General features: G+C 34.5%; 1 protein-coding gene across 1 annotated transcript; it reads left to right on the top strand.

Moving 5' to 3' along the window:
* Positions 1 to 2: 2 nt before the first annotated feature.
* LOC129805662 (vesicle-associated membrane protein-associated protein B-like) lies at positions 3 to 18094 on the top strand. Its single transcript, XM_055853705.1, has 5 exons — positions 3 to 180; positions 1153 to 1305; positions 10241 to 10542; positions 13140 to 13238; positions 16956 to 18094. The coding sequence occupies exons 1-5, from the start codon at positions 120 to 122 to the stop codon at positions 17166 to 17168; spliced, it is 828 nt and encodes a 275-aa protein (XP_055709680.1). The 5' UTR covers positions 3 to 119; the 3' UTR covers positions 17169 to 18094.
* The last annotated feature ends 276 nt before the right edge of the window (positions 18095 to 18370 follow it).

Genomic DNA, 18370 nt, shown 5'->3' with positions numbered 1-18370 from the left:
GATGGCGATACCGGCGATCTTTTCGGTGACGCATGCGAACTGCCATCTCGAAAAAAAAGTATCGCCGGGGCGTTTGATCAAGAGTTTTTGTGAAAAATTGCAGAGAATTCGTGTGAAAAATGGAAAAAAAGAAAGAGCAGCTGCTTCTAATTGAGCCCCAGAACGAACTAAAGTTCCGCGGTAAGTGAATAAATGGTGAATGAGTGATGAAAATGGTCAAGAGAAAAATGCCTACGCTCCATGTTACAGTTTTTCCCTCTGCCTTCCCCGTTTTTTTTTTGACGATGTGTATGACAAATATGCCATTTTGAATATCAGGGGGATTTCGCATGGATGAAATGGGGTTCTGGACGGGGATTAGGTGGTGTTAGATAGCCACGGAGACCACAATGGGGCCTCAAATGGTGACTTAGTGGATTTTGAGGGATGTTTCTGTGGAATTTTGATTTGACGTTGAGATATTTTCCGCGGAATATGGCGCTTCTTTCCCCACCTTTTTGGCATGACTATCAATTTCCACTTATCATTGTTTTAATTCCAGGTATTCAGTCAGTCCTACCACACGTAAAATCCCCGGCAATTATTCATTTTGTCAGGGCAAGGGGCACAAAAAAGCCCTGCTGGGCCATTTGGCGGGGGAAATATTTGTGTGGGATTCCGTAAAGAAAGGCATTATGGATGTTTTTTAATCGATTTATTGTACTTCTGCCAAAGTCATCTCTTCCTCCTGACACAAATCCACTTTGCAAATGTAATTTTCCCACTCTCGCTGAGAATTACCAGGTGATGCAACTCACCTCCAAAGTCTCCAAGGTACTTCTAAACAAAAAAACATGCCATTTTGAAGGCAGATGACCACAAAAAATTGCTGGAAAAGCAAATTTTTGGCGTACCTCTTAAATTCAGGACGAAATTCTCTGCCTTCCTCCCATTCTTCCCAATTCTTCTGACCTTCCCCAAATGCTCTTGTATTCTAGACAGAAAAAAAATTTATTAAGAACAGCATATTGCTAATGTCTGTTAATTTATTTATAGTTGAGTGCGAAACATTTGGTGCAAGAGAGAGAGAAAAGAGTCACCAATTGTCTCTGATGCTTTTGTCTTCTCGGGAATTGGGGGATTCATTGTTGACTCTTACACTCCTTTTTGCAGGTCCTTTCAACACACACGTGACTTCGAGGATGCGCCTAACAAATCCCACGGACAAAGTCATCCTGTTCAAAATAAAGACAACGGCCCCCAAGAAGTACTGCGTTCGTCCCAATTGTGGCACTCTCAATCCTCAGGAATCCACCGAGGTTAACAGTAAGTCTTCTTTTTTTTGCATTTCTCTCAGACATCTCATGATTTATGGGGGCAACGCACAATATTTTTTAACATAAAATCTTACTTTCGGAAAGTAAGGGAAACTGGGGAAGATCCGGACAAGGGCAGATTTGAACACGGCATTTTTTTTTTTCATTAGATAAGGGTAAAGTACCCCAGGATCGGAATGTTAAGAGACATGCTCGATATTTAGTAGAAAATATAAGCCTCAAAATAGTATTTGCTATTTTTGTGTATGCTAATTGGTATATTAGCGATCCATTTAACTTTAATTAACTTGATGATCCGAGGAACACTGCCGATCGCTGGTGCTCTTCCCTTATAAAACGCCAGAGAACGAAGCCTATTTCTATTTAGGAATAGAGGAACATGAAGTAGTTCAGGACAGGACAGTTTCATCTTTTATGGTTTTTCGAATAGGGGAAAACGCTTTACCTTCGGACGACTCAAGCTTCGAATAATCCTTTTTTTTTCAAAATGTTTTTATTGAATTTTGACCCATTATTTTAATATCTAGTCCGGCGATTCAAATTTCCTCGAAAGAGCCACGGTTTAAATGCACTAGGAACAGCTCGGGGAAACGCTCTCAAACGTCATAATTTTAAATTTTTTATATTAGGTTAAATTAAGCTAATTCAAAACCTGCTCTAAATGGAAATTTTTCGCTACTCCAAATGGAAACGTCATTGTTTTCATGATAAATACAGTACTAAATTATTATATTTATATATTTTCTATACCACAGTTTCATTATTTAGTTAATTTTGCTCCAAATAATGCGAAAATCATTCATGTTCACAAATTTTAATTTGTTAATTTCTCAGAAAAATTAAAATTGTACCTTTTCACTATCGAATTTTTCATCGATAGAACATGTTTTCCAATGAAAAACACAATAAGGAGACTGTTGCTTATTCGTTTTGTTTAACATTTATGTCATACTTCTGGCTAATTTTAGTTAAATTAAGTGCTAATCTTTATTGTTAACGGTACGTGAAGTTTTCAAATGAAATAATTACCTATTTCGTAAACAAAAAGGGGTTGTCTTAAGTGTCTGCAAATGCTTCAATAGGAAACCCCGGAAATATGATTTTTTGGAGAGATTTTATTATTGTTTTAGATGGGAAAGGAGAAAAGACCAGGAATAAAAACAAATCCTACATTCAAGAGCAACTCAACAAGGTTTTGGAAGCCTTTCGTCGTGGTTTCACTTACACTGTTTGTCTCCAATTAGAAACTTTCCCTTGTCTCCATTTGGATTAATTTGTTTCCAATAGAAACATTTTACGCTCGCGTATTTTTCTTGTATTTAAGAAGTTTTCGAATTATATCTAAAGAATTTTCACTAAACAGTAACATTCTAGAAGAGTCAAGGAGCAAATTTATGTAATTTTCTTCAGAAAAAATATGAACTTAATGTGTTGAATCTTCTGTCAAAGTTAAAGCGTCTGGAAATGGTTTTGAATTAGGTCATTTAACCTACATTTAACCCTTTAAGGACGATTGGAACACTGGTGTCCCATAAAGAAAATAATTTTTCATGACTATCTAAAACTATTTTGTTCTTATGTCTGTACATAACTGTAAAGTAGAAGGTTGAAGGAATCTAGAATATTTTTTGCAAGTCTCTAGCTATTTGCTATGTAGTAAATATTTAAGCTCAAAATGGCGAATTTTTAAATTGTCAAATTCATAATTGATTTTATTTATTTTTTATACTTCCAATTTTTTTTTAAACAAAACAGTTTTGGCAATAAAAATTACAATACTCATACGTAATATTTTTCATTAAAGCGAAAAATATTATTCATTGGTATTGTTAGAAAAATTACTTAAATTTTTGGGCCATTTTTGTCCCTATCGTTCATAGAGACACAAAATACACCGAATGAGACTCTGTTGGACTTTCCAAGGTTAGACGTAAGACTTATCATTGATTATGTTTCACAGTTTAATTTTTATTGTTGATTTTCAGTCTGTAAAAAGTGTCTCGTCGTTAAAGGGTTAAAATGAGTCTAGGCATTAGTGAAATTAAATTTTAGTATAAAATACATATGAATAATGTGAACTACATTGTTTTAAACAACTGAAAATATTTCCCGCATTTAACATTTTACTTACACTAGATGGCGCTGTTTTCAGTGAGTGATCTAATCGAAAGCAATGAAGGTGTCATATTGACTTTTCCATTGCTTCTTTGAAAATTGATGAAAAGAGCAAAACCCTAGTCTGTTTCCTGTGAATGTGTGGAATCTTCTGTCAAAGTTAAAGCGTTTGGAAATGGTTTTGAATTAGGACATTTACCCTAATTTACACCATCTGTTTATGTAGTGCAACTATCTAAGAAAAGAATTTGTCACATAAAATTCAAATTATAAAAGAAATTGAAGGAAAATATTATCAAAATCGACACAATGTCAAACTTTTCCAAACAAAATTCCTTGTGACTGTGGTGAATAGTATTAGTGGGGAGATTATTTTAACGTCAGAGTGACAGTGATGTTTTCGGTCACTTGAGTTCTGTCATCTGAGCGATAGAGTAATAAAGGTGCGTGCAAATATACACTGAGAAAAAAAAGAGGGTGCGATTAACATTTTTTCCTCATAACATTAACACTTTTTAGGTGTAAAAATATATCAACATTTTTTAATGTTAATTTTACACCTTTTTAAGGGTAAAATGGGTAAAATTAACATGAAAAAAAGATAACTTTAACCCCTAATACACCTAAAAAGGGTATTATTTACACCGATTTCGGATCAATACTAAAGGGTAAAATTAACATTTTCTGAATGTTATTTTAACTTTTTCGGATTTCTCTCAGTGTAGTCTTAAGTGATCTATAATATCCGTGTTTTATTTGGTTCATCTATATCCATACACGACAGTGACCTAGACTCGTGACTTAGATGCTATATATCTATTATCTCTGTGAATATTACCGTTCACAAATTCGAATTGATTTCCGCACAAAAATTACTTGTCGGTTAATAACTGGTTCAGGCTTGTCAAGAATTCCAGGACCGTTCAACCTAGTCTAAACATCGACTGCCGATTTACATTCACATTCTTTTAAGAATGTCACGATAAATGACCCAACAGTGCGTAAATAGTCGATATTCACTTAATCTAACAGATATAAATTTATCGATACTATCGATTCGATAATGTCGAAAAGTTATCATTCCACCCCTGTTATTACCCAGTGAACACCAAATGCTAACTGATTTCAATTCAATTGAAAACATATGTATTTTCAGCTGAATTCTGCTAACCTTAAAACGACACTCGCGAGGCAGTGCTATTTCTGGTTAGCAGTTTTTGTTCGAGAATTGCTGACCGGTCAGCATATTTTGCTGATCGATTCAGCAAAAATGTGCTAAAAACGCTGCATTTTTCAACTAACTCTGCTCGCTGGGTAGGAATGATGTAACGGTATTTTCGTATAAGGAGAAAATATCTGTCTAAAGGCCTCTACACATTTTGAGAACAATTTTCAAGAGACGACTTATGGAACTTCCCGAAGGTTTCAAGTCTCTATCTTTAACCTATGTGCTTTCTCTAGACGTGGTAGCCACCGAACGGACTGCCACCGACAGAAAGTATGCAAGTGTACTCTTAAAAATTTTTCAAGTAAAATAAACCTAATGTGGCGGCATTTTTCTTCAAATATTTCTTCAAAAATAGGAATTTTCTTTCAAGAATTTTTGAAATAATTTTTTAATGAAATCAGCTCCAATGTGTAAATACCGGACTCTGTAAATTGGGAAAAATTATCATAAAAATAGCTATTCTTTTTAGGCGGAACCATTAAAATTGTCAAAAATTCAATTTTTACGAGAATTGCTCCCAATGTGTAGGCACCTTAACACACCACAAAAAATTATAGTTCATATTTGGAATGTGGACATAAAATGCCTTTAATAATGCAAAACATCTACATAAAATTTAGAAATTATTGAATATTTTGAATATTTTGAAATTTAGAAAATAGAAATTTATGTACTTATTTGGCATTATTGAAAAAAATTTGACAGTTTAGGTTTAGATGTAAACAAATTTGTTTCAATATGCGAAATATTGACAAGAAAAACTTTTTTATTTGTAGTGGCCATAAAAACCATAATGCGGGCGAATTCCTTCAAAAAGGCAATTTTTGATAAAAATTGATCCTGGTGTGTCCCACAATCGAAAATTTATCAATATAGACAGACATTGGAATAAAATATTTACATCAAAATTTTGATTGAAAAAAAAAATAGGTTATTTAACTTATTTTTGCTAAAATCTGTTAAAAAAATTAACCATTGTAAAAGATTTTGGTCAAAAATTGTTTTTTATTATTTTTGAAGGAAAACGCCTTTAATGTAGAAGAAAATAAGGGAAGAGCACCAGCCATCGACAGTGTTGCTCGGATCGTCAGGTTAATACCTCATTATTGCTCCAAATCAAATAACTTTCTAAAAATTATTAGCTACTTTTTAGCGTTTAATTCTCACAAGAATGCATTGCATTAGCTCAGATTTAATTTATAAAATCAATTTTCCGTGAGACACCTGATTAAATTCGTGACGATCCGAGGTACAGGGTGCAAGTCTGCAATTACACATATTTTTTATTAATTTATTGTAAAAATTAAAAATTTAAATGCGCAGATATAGTTAAAGGGATCACTAATATACCAATTAGCATACATAAAAATACCAAATAGTGTTTTGAGGATTGTATTTTCATCTAAATATGGAGCATATCTCTTAACATTCCGATCCGGGGTACTCTTCCCGTATCAAAATTCCGTCCAATAGTAAAATTTTTATGGAAATCCCTCTCGATATTAGAGGCATTTTATAAAATAAGATTTTAAATTCCGAACAACGAAAAAATTTTAAAAAAAAAATTACATAATCTTCAAAGTAACTTTGAAACACAAATTTTTAAACCGGCCTGGAATGCAATTTTAGCTTACTTCTTTGTTTCAATTTAAGCATTTTTCAATCCTATAAAATTGAAGTGGATATTGCTTATTCTATAATGAGAAGCATTAGTGAAAAATAATTGTTGTATATAGGTTAAAGTTACCTATATTTACTTTCCTTAAAAATTCATAAAGTTTTTATGAGTCTATTTGTACATGCCATCCATAATTACTCCAAATGCTTTGATCGTGCCTTGACACGTAATCCATCATGCTGGAAAATTCTCTTTAGCGGTTAACATGCCTCACATTTAAAAGTTCACAAATCCTTGCACTAAATACTATTGAATTCGATAATACATTTGTGGTTTCCTTTTCAAGGACCGTTACAGAAAAAATGTAGTTTGTATAAATGGAGTGGTTTACTGCTTTTTAGAATACTCATAGTTCAGTCGATTTCCTCTGTGTGGCAGTATGGCGATGTTTTTTTTATAAATCATTATGCTTCATACATATATGCAAAACAAATCTGTAATCTGTGATGTAGGGGGTAGCGGGGCAGAATCAGCCAGAGGTAAACATGGACAGTAATAAATTATTTAGTACTTCTTTGTTTTTTCGTTGAAATTACACTCATTCAAAAACGAAAAGAGATGAAATGGCAAAGCGTGACAGCTTTGAAGAATCTGCTAAAATTCACGAATAGGTAGAGTTCTCCCTGCTGAATTATCTTTTCGAATGGTTTTTAGGTGCATACCGGTTTATTACCGATCAAATTGATTCATGAATCAGAAAAACTTACCGGAAGAAGTATGCAATTTCTGAGCATACCCTACTGCCTATTTAGTAATCTACGTGCATATTTACTATTACAATTTAAGAAGGGACTCTCCATCGTTTGTTTCCTGAAGTAGGTTGGAATTCTACATTGCAAGCCAACAACAGAGATGACGATAAAAAATAATAGTAAAAGTGCACATTTTAGATTTTTTTTTAGAAACTACAAGGAGTTCCGCTTTTAGTGACAACAAACTGTATGAGTTTCATAAAAAATTGCCTACTATATTGGAAGCTAATGTATAAAATTATTTTTAGAAATGCCGCTAATACTGGCTTCTGTGCAAAATAAACAGATTCATTGCCAATTTCAAGACCTTCCCAAAAAATACAAATTTTACCAAATACGCTCTCCAGAGATGATTGAGCTTTAACATTAAAAAATAACAATATAGTGATTTTTAAGTAATATATATAAAAGAAATTTTTTAAAAAAATCTTGAATCTGGGGTGACATGATAACTCTCTAATTGTCCCATCGCTAGTGTCGAGTGCCGATTATGGGCGATCGAGATGACAACCCTCATTTTTTGTCGCCAGTGTCGATAATTCTTGCCACTAATTTATCGACACCTTAGAGCTGTCGATTTGTACCCTCGAAGTGAAATTTAGAGAAGATTTTACATGTTTTTAGTATGTAAATGCCCTCATTTATTTTATAATTATTAAATTTTAATAATATTAAGTATAATTCTTGTGAAATTTTGTTTGTTCTGCACGGAATAACCTCGGGCAAATTGGATACGAAAATTTATGTTCTGTTGATTCTGCACAACCACAAAATATTTTTGGACCATCCGGGAAAGGCTTATCAGAGGATGACCTTATTATACTCAGTGATTGAGTTTGACACACTGCACTGTCTAGGAAGTTGATGGAGATGTTTCTCATGGATTCGTTCTCATGAGATTAAATTTCACAGAGTAGGAAATGGTCACATTTAATGGTTGCCAAATTTAAAACACTACAATCCATCAGAAATCACTGCGACTGATAAGATGAAAAATAATTCCTTAAATTTCTGGAGTCATTTTTTCAGTGACTGACTTGCAGCAAGTCTTTGAGTGTCAATTATTGTGTGAGAATGTCAAAGACAAAGTGAAAAGATCTGCGTAAGGCAGAAATTATTATATAGATGATTTTTTTTACTTGCATTTCTTCCGGAAGCTCCAGAGTTGTTTTTATACCGCAATTTTCTTATCCTCGCTCCAAATGAAAGATGAACTTCCGGGGCTTCCTCAATAGCCCAATTTCCATAAAAATATAATTTATGGGTTGACTATTTTAACTTGAAATTAATAAAATCACTGAGGCCATTTACATCGTCGCATTAGATTGAGATTTGTTTAATTTTTCTCGATATAAACGGCAAATCCAATACGACCCCTCGTATTGAATTGGATTGGATTCAAATTGTCCCAATTGTCCCAAAAATTTTCGGAGCGCGCGAAGAGAAATTCGGAGTTGCATTTGACGTTAAAACTAACCTCACTTTGTGTTGTTTTGTCGCACAAAAATAAAATTTTCAGGACATTATTTGTGTATTATGCGAGGGTATGGGCGACGACAAGTTTAAAATAGAATCTGTACTGCATTCTTCTATATTTCGATAGATACTTTTAAAGACACTTGATGTTTCGTCGTGAGAAGAAAAACTAATTTACTGAAAGTAACTCGGAACATTTGTAATGCAGCTTAAAATTCTTCTTCTGATGGTTCTTTTCTGAGCCCAAACCATACAGTATCCGTATCGGGATATGCCCAGCCCTCTAATCATGCCCCCTCGAAACCTCCTGTTTCGATAGCTCAAGAGTATGAAATACTCGAAGAAAAACAACTTCTGTTTTCACTTTCTTTTAAACTGCCTTTTCATCAAAAGGTATTTTATAATACTTATCACCACTAGTCTTTGAATAGAAATATTTAATATCAACCAAAAATCCAACTTAAAAATCGAAAATATCATTTTTAACCTCACAAAAATGGCATCCCGCTAAAAATCCAATTCAATCTCAACAGTACGATGTAAACCAGACAAGATTGGATTCGGATTTTGGGACAATCCAATCTCAATCTAATGCGACGATGTAAATGGCCTCACTGAAATACTCCGATTGCAAAATCAAAACAAGCGAGAATGAGGTTATGTTTCACTGTCCCAAAGTGTCACAATAACGAGCCGATAATGCGTAAAGAGCCGACACTCATTTTATCTCATCATTTGGATTTAACGATACTAGAGATTCGATAGTATCGAATCGATACTAGCAAGAGTCAAGGTTATCATTTCACCTCTGTTTTCGAACTAAACTAAAAAAAACATGCTTTTGGAGGGGAAGAGAGTTGATGATGGTTAAGAGAAAAAAGGGACTTTAGAGATGAGGGGGAGTCACCGAAGACCGAAAGTCAATATCTATTAGGGGAAAGAGCTCTACCTTCGGAATGACTCAAGCTTCGGGCAATTTATTTTTTTCTATGTTTCTTAATTAATTTGACCCAGGGCCCTTTTCAGGAAATTTCAGGCATTGAACTAGCCGAACTTAGCTTTTAAAATATAAAATTATAATGAATTAAATTAAGCGCGGTTTCCCCTACCGTTTCAGATCCAAACCGATGAAAAGAATTAAAAAAAAAAAAATAGGTTATAGATACTGGTCGCATTTTAAGTTCTAACAGTAAAATCTAAAATGTAGGGGAAAGTACTCCCCCTTCGAACGTTCATGCCTTCGAATAATGTGAATTTCTTTTATTTTTTCTAAGAGTCAATAAAATTTATAATATTCAATAGAAATGTGTAAGTCTCTTTTAGGAAAAATAAAAGAAAATTCACATTATTCGAAGGCATGAACGTTCAAAGGGAGAGTACTTTCCCCTAGAAAAAAAATAGAACCGAGGTTCAGGCTGACGAATTTCAGATTTGAGATCCTTAAAGAACTTACAAGTTCTATCAATTTTTTCAAAGCCAATGATAAAATGATTAATTTTGTCTTGTACAGTTTGTCGATCCGTTTCGACTGTAGCGCTACTGGTGGTTGAGACGCGAAGTTGTGATAATCAGAAAACTTGAAGCATTTCACTAAAATGAATTAAATTAACTAAAAGTGTAATTAAAAAGACAATTTGAGGTAATCCTGGGACACTTCTGTGTTTTTTTTTTATAGTCGTGCTTCAGCCATTTATTTTTGATCCGATGGAGAAGAATCGACACAAATTCATGGTGCAGAGTGTAATTGCTCCGCGAGGAGTCGAACAGTATGCGTCCATAGAGCAAGTGTGGAAAGAGATTAGTCCCACTGACTTGATGGATTCAAAGCTGAGGTGTGTGTTCGAGGTGACGGCGGACAATGCACCTCAAGCTGCCAGCACGGTGACATCGTCCGGAGATGAGGCTCAGACTGCTTTTACGGCATCATCAGAAGCCTCACCTCCCTTCAAGGGACACGGAGCAAGTGGAGATGACAGTGTAAGTCTGCAATAATATTATCTTTTTTTTTAATCTAGAGGTATATGTTTACCAATTGATTTCAATTGCAATTGCACCAGTCTTTGAGGAATATTCCTTCAATTTAATTCAATTTGAGAGATAAAGTATCTTACGAAATTCGATATTACGCTCACAAGATTGAATTTCTCTTTAACAGCTATAACATTTTATTCTCTTGGTTTACATTGCTAAAAATATCAACATATATCACAACCATCACAACATAAGAAATTTACTTAGTCATTCTCCTCTTATGCATATTTAATATACTGTGAATTTTGGAGAATTTCTGCTGAAATAATGATTTTATGAGGGAGTATCCTATATGATATTTATTTATTTATGCTGGTCATGTCGTTGGGTGTTCTTAATTTTTTCTGATTGGGTAAAAGACCCAATGATTAATGAATATCATTTATTTTCACGCAATTTTTCCTATTGTATGATGCCAAAGTATTATTTTTGAATATTTCATAAGGGTATTGAACCTTTGGAATTTGCCTTTTTCCCACGGAACATTTTAGATCAAAGTTTTTTTTTTAGGTGTGATTTGTTAGGAAGCAAGCTTTAGTTGTGAGAGAAAATCATGGTAGCTCAACAATCAGCCGCTTTAGAAATATTCTTATTGGTTCAGTTCTTCTGTTCTGTTATTTTTATCAATGCATACACGGTACTTTTATCAGCCAATATCGAACCTTATCATGGACACTTTTTTTATTATTATGTAATTACAATGTGCTTAGTTCTGAGTTCTCTCCCTCTGTTCATCTTTTCTCTTAAACAACAAAGTTTTTATATATTTTTTTGTTTTCAATTAAAAAATAAAAATATTGTCATTTAAATTTTGTCACTTTTTAAGGTATATTTTAAATTCGTAACTTTCAAAACTTCCAAATTCTTGTTAGCAATAACAATTATGGCCTCTACATACTAGAGAAATTTATGTCCATATTGAAGTGAATTCCCTACGCTTAAGCAGGGGGTAAATTCTCTAATTTTGGTGAGTTGTTCACCAGTGACAGACTCACGAAAAAATTCGACTACTTTGTTCTCACTTTCTCATATTTTGTGATTCTGTATGCTTAAGTGAGAAGCTAGTGACAATTTTCCCGCGACTTTTTGACGGATGAAGATAGTAACCCGTCAAATAATTTCGTCAGATATCTTTAAGTTTTCTGCAGAAAATATCTACACCTCTGCCGAAAATTTGACGAGAAATCTGTAGATATTCCTACGAATTTTATTTGGGCTTGGGACAAAATTCGTCAGAAATTTTTGCAGATTTTCTGACGAATCCTGGTGCATACTCTGACGAATTCTTGTAGATATTTTGCCGATTTTCTGTAGATTTTTCTACATTCCAGACTTTCCAGACAGATGTGTCAGAAAAGATGAAATTTTTTTCACTGAAGTTTGCAAAATTCAATAGAGTGATTCTTAGTGATATCACAGTGTTTATATAAAATAAAGAATTCTGCGACGCCGTGTTATAAGTAGAGAATAGTGAAGTGAAAACTTTAAGCAGAACGTCAACCTAAATTTCGTGTTTTTGTATCATTCAGTTGGCGATTTTAGAGAAATTAGTATTTTTGCTCGCAACTTTTTACTTATCTAAAATGTGTACTCGGTAATGCTTGTTAAGCAGAACATACCATTTTCTTTATAACTTCTACAGTTTCTTCATAAATCAACAATATTTTTGTGAAGTAATGGAGGTTATGCAGATTTTCTAGGGAGAAATTCTGCCGAGAATCTGTAGATTTTCGGCAGAATTTCTGCCGAAAATCTACAGATTTTCTACGCAGAAATTCTGCCGAAAATCTACAGATTTTCTCTGAATGTACTAGAATATACCGTTAAAATTCAAAAAACCTCCGAGTAAAATCGGCAGGTAGAGCAATGATTTGATGGGGTTTGGACGAACTTTTAGGGAATTCTTCCCGATAGCGGGACCTTATTTCAAACAGGTTTATCGTTATTTCTTTATCCTTATTCAATTTTTGGCCACAAATAATATTATTTACGAGTAAATAAATTTAATAGGAACTGTTTGGTTCAAGAGAGTTTTTATAAACAATTTTATTTATCGTTAATATTGTCAAAAATTATTGGAAAAAATTTATCTGAGTTTTCCGTAGAGTATAGCAAATAGAAGTGTTTGAGTGCAAAAAATTGTCTCATGAAGAGTTCTCAAGGAAATTATAACAGCGACAATACTTGCAATTTTGGAAATTTCACACGACGTTTTATATTTCAGTATACATTTGTTTATGTGCTTTTGTTTCTTTAAACCAAAACAAAAAAAGAATTAATTATACTTCATTCAATTTATCAAATAGCTCTATCTTAATTTTAATTGAACTCATGTTTTATTGTGAATGCATAAACAATAGAAAGAGCTACTCAATATGAATTGGACAAATAATTGTATTGATGGTATTAATATTGTAAAACTTTTGTTGACTGAATTACAGTGCAATTCAATGGAAACATTTAGATTTAGATAGTTCTATTGACATTCAAATATTCTTTATTATTTAATGCAGCAGAATTAGAAAATTTAATTTATTTTTCAGGCTACGGTTACAACTAGTGACACGGCAAAGGTGGCTTCAGAACTGCGACAATTGAGAGAAGAAGAGAGTCAATTACGCCAGGAGAATATAATGTTGAAGGTAAGTCCTTGGATTTTACTTGATATCTTGGGTTACAAAATGGCAAGAGAAAATAATCTTATTGGGAATTTCCCAAAGGAAAAGAAAAATCTTGGATTTGTCATTAGGAACTGTATTGATATGGAAAAATATCATATAGGAGAGAATAGGGCAGTTCAGGCATGAATTCTTATGAGGTGTTATGTCATTTAACAATTTTTCTTTTATTTTTTATTAAAGAAGGAGCAAATTTATTTAAAAATAATAGTGAACAAATGAACCAACGACTAATACAAATTTTATAATTTTTGCATACTCTGAAAAAAAGTTTTGTCTAATAATCAAGAAAAGTTTGTCATAGGATGTTCTTCCATGAGGAATATGGAAAAATTTTGTCAAATCAGCAGCCAATTGGATCTTGTTGAAAGTTTGTCAAAAGGATGTTTTACCATATCAAATGTGAGAAAAAACCAGTGATAAGCCCAGATAAGCTTATGGTAGCTGAGATTCTTTACAGGTGACCTCGGAATGCGTGCAACTCGGAGTGCCTGCAACTCGGAATACGTGAAAATTCGATTGTGAGTTGAATTTTGGGGTAAAGAATCGCGTTGAGCTAACGGTTCTCGGACACCGAAATGGATAAAATTGGCTCGTCGCGATTCTTTACCCCCAAAATTCAACTCACAATCGAATTTTCACGTATCTGCAGAAAAAAAAGAGTTCAGCTCCATAAGAGATTATGGGCAAAAGTAGCGCTCGTGAGAGAAGCAGGCGAGTGTCATAGGGTGTAATGTCCGGGTAGCGTCGAAGGGTATAAAGAGAATAATTAATTTTACGATAAATGGAAGTAGCATGATCTGACCATGATAGGGTTCTGTTGAAAATGATTCCAAGGTTTTTAACCCGATCTGTAAATGGAATGATTTCTCCGCAGACAAAAAGAGAACTTAAAGGAACGTTGGCAGATCGTTTAGAGATAACAAGGGCCTGTGATTTTTTAGGATTTAAGAGAAGTCCAGACGACCAGTACTCAATTTGAGATAAATTCTCATTCATCATATCAAAGGCTGACGAAGGATTTGAAGGGTCACCCTCCACATATATTTGCAAATCATCCGCATACAAGTGATACGAACAACCTTGCAATACAGATGGAAGGTCATTGATGAATAGTGAAAACATAAGTGGACGGACCAAGTATTGAACACTGGTCTATCCCTTTAGATAATGAGGCAGGTGAAGACACCTGATCTGCGTGTTTGACAAATTGAGAACGTTGGCTAAAATATGAACGAATAAGTGAGATGGAGGATGAAGAGTCATGAAGTTTAAAACAAATCAGATCATTTGTTCATCATCGCATCGGCAATATCTTTGGTGCAGTCTTACCTCATTGGGCGTACCCAAAGAGTCCGTGTTGGCAACAACTTATGGGACCCTGCCTGCTTATATTCTGGTGTTGCTCAGGGCTCACTCCTAGGCCCACTGCTATTCTCACTTTTTATAAATGACTTACCATCTGTCCTGTTGAATGGCCACTATCATCTTTACGCGGATGATTTGCAAGTCCACATTGATGGCTACCCTTGCGATCCAAATCCTACCTTACCTCATATGAACACAATTCTCTCTCGAATTGAGGCATGAACTCTCGCAAACGGACTCTGTTTAAATCCCAAGAAATCTCAGGCCTTAATTATTTCAAAAAGACCTCTTGTCACTGACCTGATTCCACTCACTGTTCATGGACAGATCATTCCAATTGTAGAGCGTACTCGCAATTTGGGGTTGATTTTCAACTCTTCCCTCTCTTGGTGTGACCACATCTCTCACATCAACAAAAGAGTCTACTGTACACTAAGGACACTACGGCGCTTTCGTAAGGTAACCCCACAGAATACTCGTCTTATGCTCGTGAGAGCACTACTACTGCCCACAATCATATATGGAGTAGAGCTTTTCTTCGATGCCGACTGTGAAACAATCAGGAGGCTTTCTGTGACGTTCCACAACTGTGTCCGCTATGTGTGTGCTCTACGTGCTCGTGATCACATTTCACGGTATCGAAACATTCTGATTGGCTGTGATCTGCCTTCCCTCCTCCGTTTGAGAGCTGTTTTATTCTTGTTCCGTTTGATTACTTCTCGGAGGCCGGGATACTCAGCATCGCTCCTGGCTTTGGGGGCTTCGGCCAGGCAGCGGGGACTATTGGTTCCGAGAGCTCACTCGAGCCAGCTTTCGCGTACTCTTTTTGTCGGGGGGGGGGGGGTTGTAATCTACAACTCCCTTCCACCTCGCGCTAGGACGTCGCAGGCCGGCATTTCTGGTGCCTTTCAGTCGGGGTAGAGTTTCTTTGTTTCTTTTTTTTTCTCTTCTCTATTTAAATTTTTCTCACTTTATCTTGTTCTCATTTTCTTTTTTTTCTTGTATTCTATTTTCTTTTTCTATCTAATCAGACATTGTAAGAGGGACGGACCCTAAGTATGTTTGATTTAAAACAAATAAATAAATTCAAATTCAATTCGAAAGCTTTGGAGAGTGTGGGTAGTAAACTAATGGGCCTGAAATCAGAAGCAGAAGTAGGGTTTGAAATTTTCGGTATCGGAATAACTAGGGCAATTTTCCTGGAATCAGGAAAAGTAGAGGTGGTAATGATGTGATTAAAAACATCAGTGAGCACTGGTAAAAGTACCGAAAGAATAACTTTAATGAAATCAAGAGAATCAATCTCTTAAATGTAGTCATGGATTACCTAACCTCCTCCTATATGGTGCTAGTGGACAAAAACAGGAATCTCCTGTAATGCAGACTAGATCTCGGGAAGGAGGGATTAGAGAGTGGTGGCCTCAAAATTAGTTGCTCGAAAATTGAGTATATGTATATGCATCTCAATTTTAGCGGTTCTCTATCTATGGATGGAGAAAACTTGCTTAGAACACTGACAACGTCACATATCTCAATACTCTGCTACCCCACGATGGTTCTGTAATTGCAGATATTGCACACAGGGTATCTCAAATCGCAATTCAATGGGGCAAGTGGTAGAGTACTTGCTCTATGATGCGAATATCCCAGGTTCAAATCCCCTTTAGGTCACTAGAAATTTTTCTGGCATTAAAGGTGTTCGAATTGCATACAGTGAACTTTACTGCACTTCATTCCACGGGACATGGGACTGATGACCCCATTCCTGAAAAAATAAATAAATGAATGTTCCGAACTTCCCTTACCGGAAGGCTTAAGTTCCTCTGTGGAACGTTGTGCGACCATTTATTATTATTGTATCGGTTGGATGGATAAAATGACGTCATTTCACCGGGGTGTTTTTTGACCGATGAATATGCCATCAAAAATGAAAGGCAAGCTGTATCAAACCGTGGTCCACTCTGTAATGCTCTATGCATGGCTCTTAATCTCGGTGGAGATGATATGGTCATGTGATGCGTCGACCAGAATATCACTTAATAAACAGGGTTCTCAACCAAGTCCAACAAAAGAGAGATCCTGGTTGGTCCCTACTACATGACTTGAAAAAAGAATGAAGAAATAGGATATGAATTTTGATTTCATGAAATTTTCATGAAGAATAATTCAGTTGCCTGATCTGCCTCACCTTCCCTTACATTACAAATTTACAGTACATTACCGCAATAGCGGTAACAAGTGCAAATATTTTTCTGCACTTTATATTTTCTTGTGTGGATTTGTGAGCATATTGGTGCATCTTGTTTATTGCAGGAGCAAGTTCTCCGATTAAAAATGGCCCTAGAGGATGCAGATGATAATTCAGCGAAAGCAGGTGGCAGCAGCAATGTGTGGAGCCCAGGAAATACACTGACGTATCAGCCACAAAATGCTTACGCACCACCCAACCTTCCTGTCCCTATGCTCTTGGTTATATCTATCCTAATTGGAATCCTCTGCATTCTATTCGGTAAATATGTACTATGAAGTAGCAATGGACACAACACACCAACATAGATGACAGAAAGAGAAATCCCTTTATAATATTCATGATTACATAGGAAGAAAAAAAAACAAGATGGCAACAAATGGTTTATTAATTTATAAAGAAGGAAGTAAAAGGAAAAATAAGGGAATATTCCTGGGTGAGGATAAATATTGAGACAGAAAAAAATAAGAGGTGATTTAAAGAAGAGGAATAGAAATACCATTTGTTCGTTTTTGAGGTTTAAAGAAAATGGGTTGATTTTTATTGAAAAGGGAGAAAAAATTAAGGAAAAAAAAGATGAAATTTATAAACGAATATTGAAAACTTTCTTTGAGCATTACACGGTTTTTTTGGGAGATATATTTTTATGGATATAAATAATGAATTGGATGAAGAGGTAAAAAAGAACTCATAGTTATATTTGTAAAACAAATAATCTGTTGAAAACAATGAATGCACAGCACACTGTATTATTCCACAGGATAATTTTAACTGATTTTTTTTTATTATCTACTTTGTTTCTATTATATATATATTTTTAAAAATTTTCTTGTTTAAGTTTCATTTGTGTGCTCTGCAAAAAGTTTTCTTTGATTTTTTTTCCTTTAAACTTTTCAAAACTTTGCCAATAGAAATCAGTTAAAATTTTCCTATTGACTAACAAAAAAAAAATTACGTAAATGAAAACTTGTGTATATTGCTGAAAGAAAATATTTCACCTTGTTTTTTTTTTATATAAAATATCTCTTTCCCGTGAAAAAAGTGAAAATGGACAATTTCCCCAAATTTCTCTATGTTTGTAAAACTTTTTTTCTTTCCAATAAGATATAGAAAAAAAAAACATTAAGTAAAAACGGTGGCGTTTAGAGGCCTAAAAATTGCATTAAAAAATTCGTTCATGTTAATACACAAAAGTTACTACTAAGCTCAATATTTAATTTTGTCTTCAGCAAAAAATGTTTTACTTCACTTTGTGCGATGATCTCTTTAAAATTTGACATGGACGTTTGATCTTCTGAATAAGCTCCGCCTATAAATCTGTACCTTTGAGGTTGATGGTATTTAAGCTCCGCCCATAGACGAAATTACCACGCCCCTTTCAGAATTTTCAACAATTCTGAAAACTAATGGTGATAATGGCGATAAATGTGATTAGTTCAGAGTTGCAGAATCTACATTAATTTTTGGTTAAGCACTTTTG

Source organism: Phlebotomus papatasi, chromosome 3 (assembly GCF_024763615.1).
Source record: "Phlebotomus papatasi isolate M1 chromosome 3, Ppap_2.1, whole genome shotgun sequence".
NCBI lineage: Eukaryota > Metazoa > Arthropoda > Insecta > Diptera > Psychodidae > Phlebotomus > Phlebotomus papatasi.
Note: the sequence above shows the minus strand (reverse complement) of the source record. Positions and strands in the feature narration are given on the sequence as shown.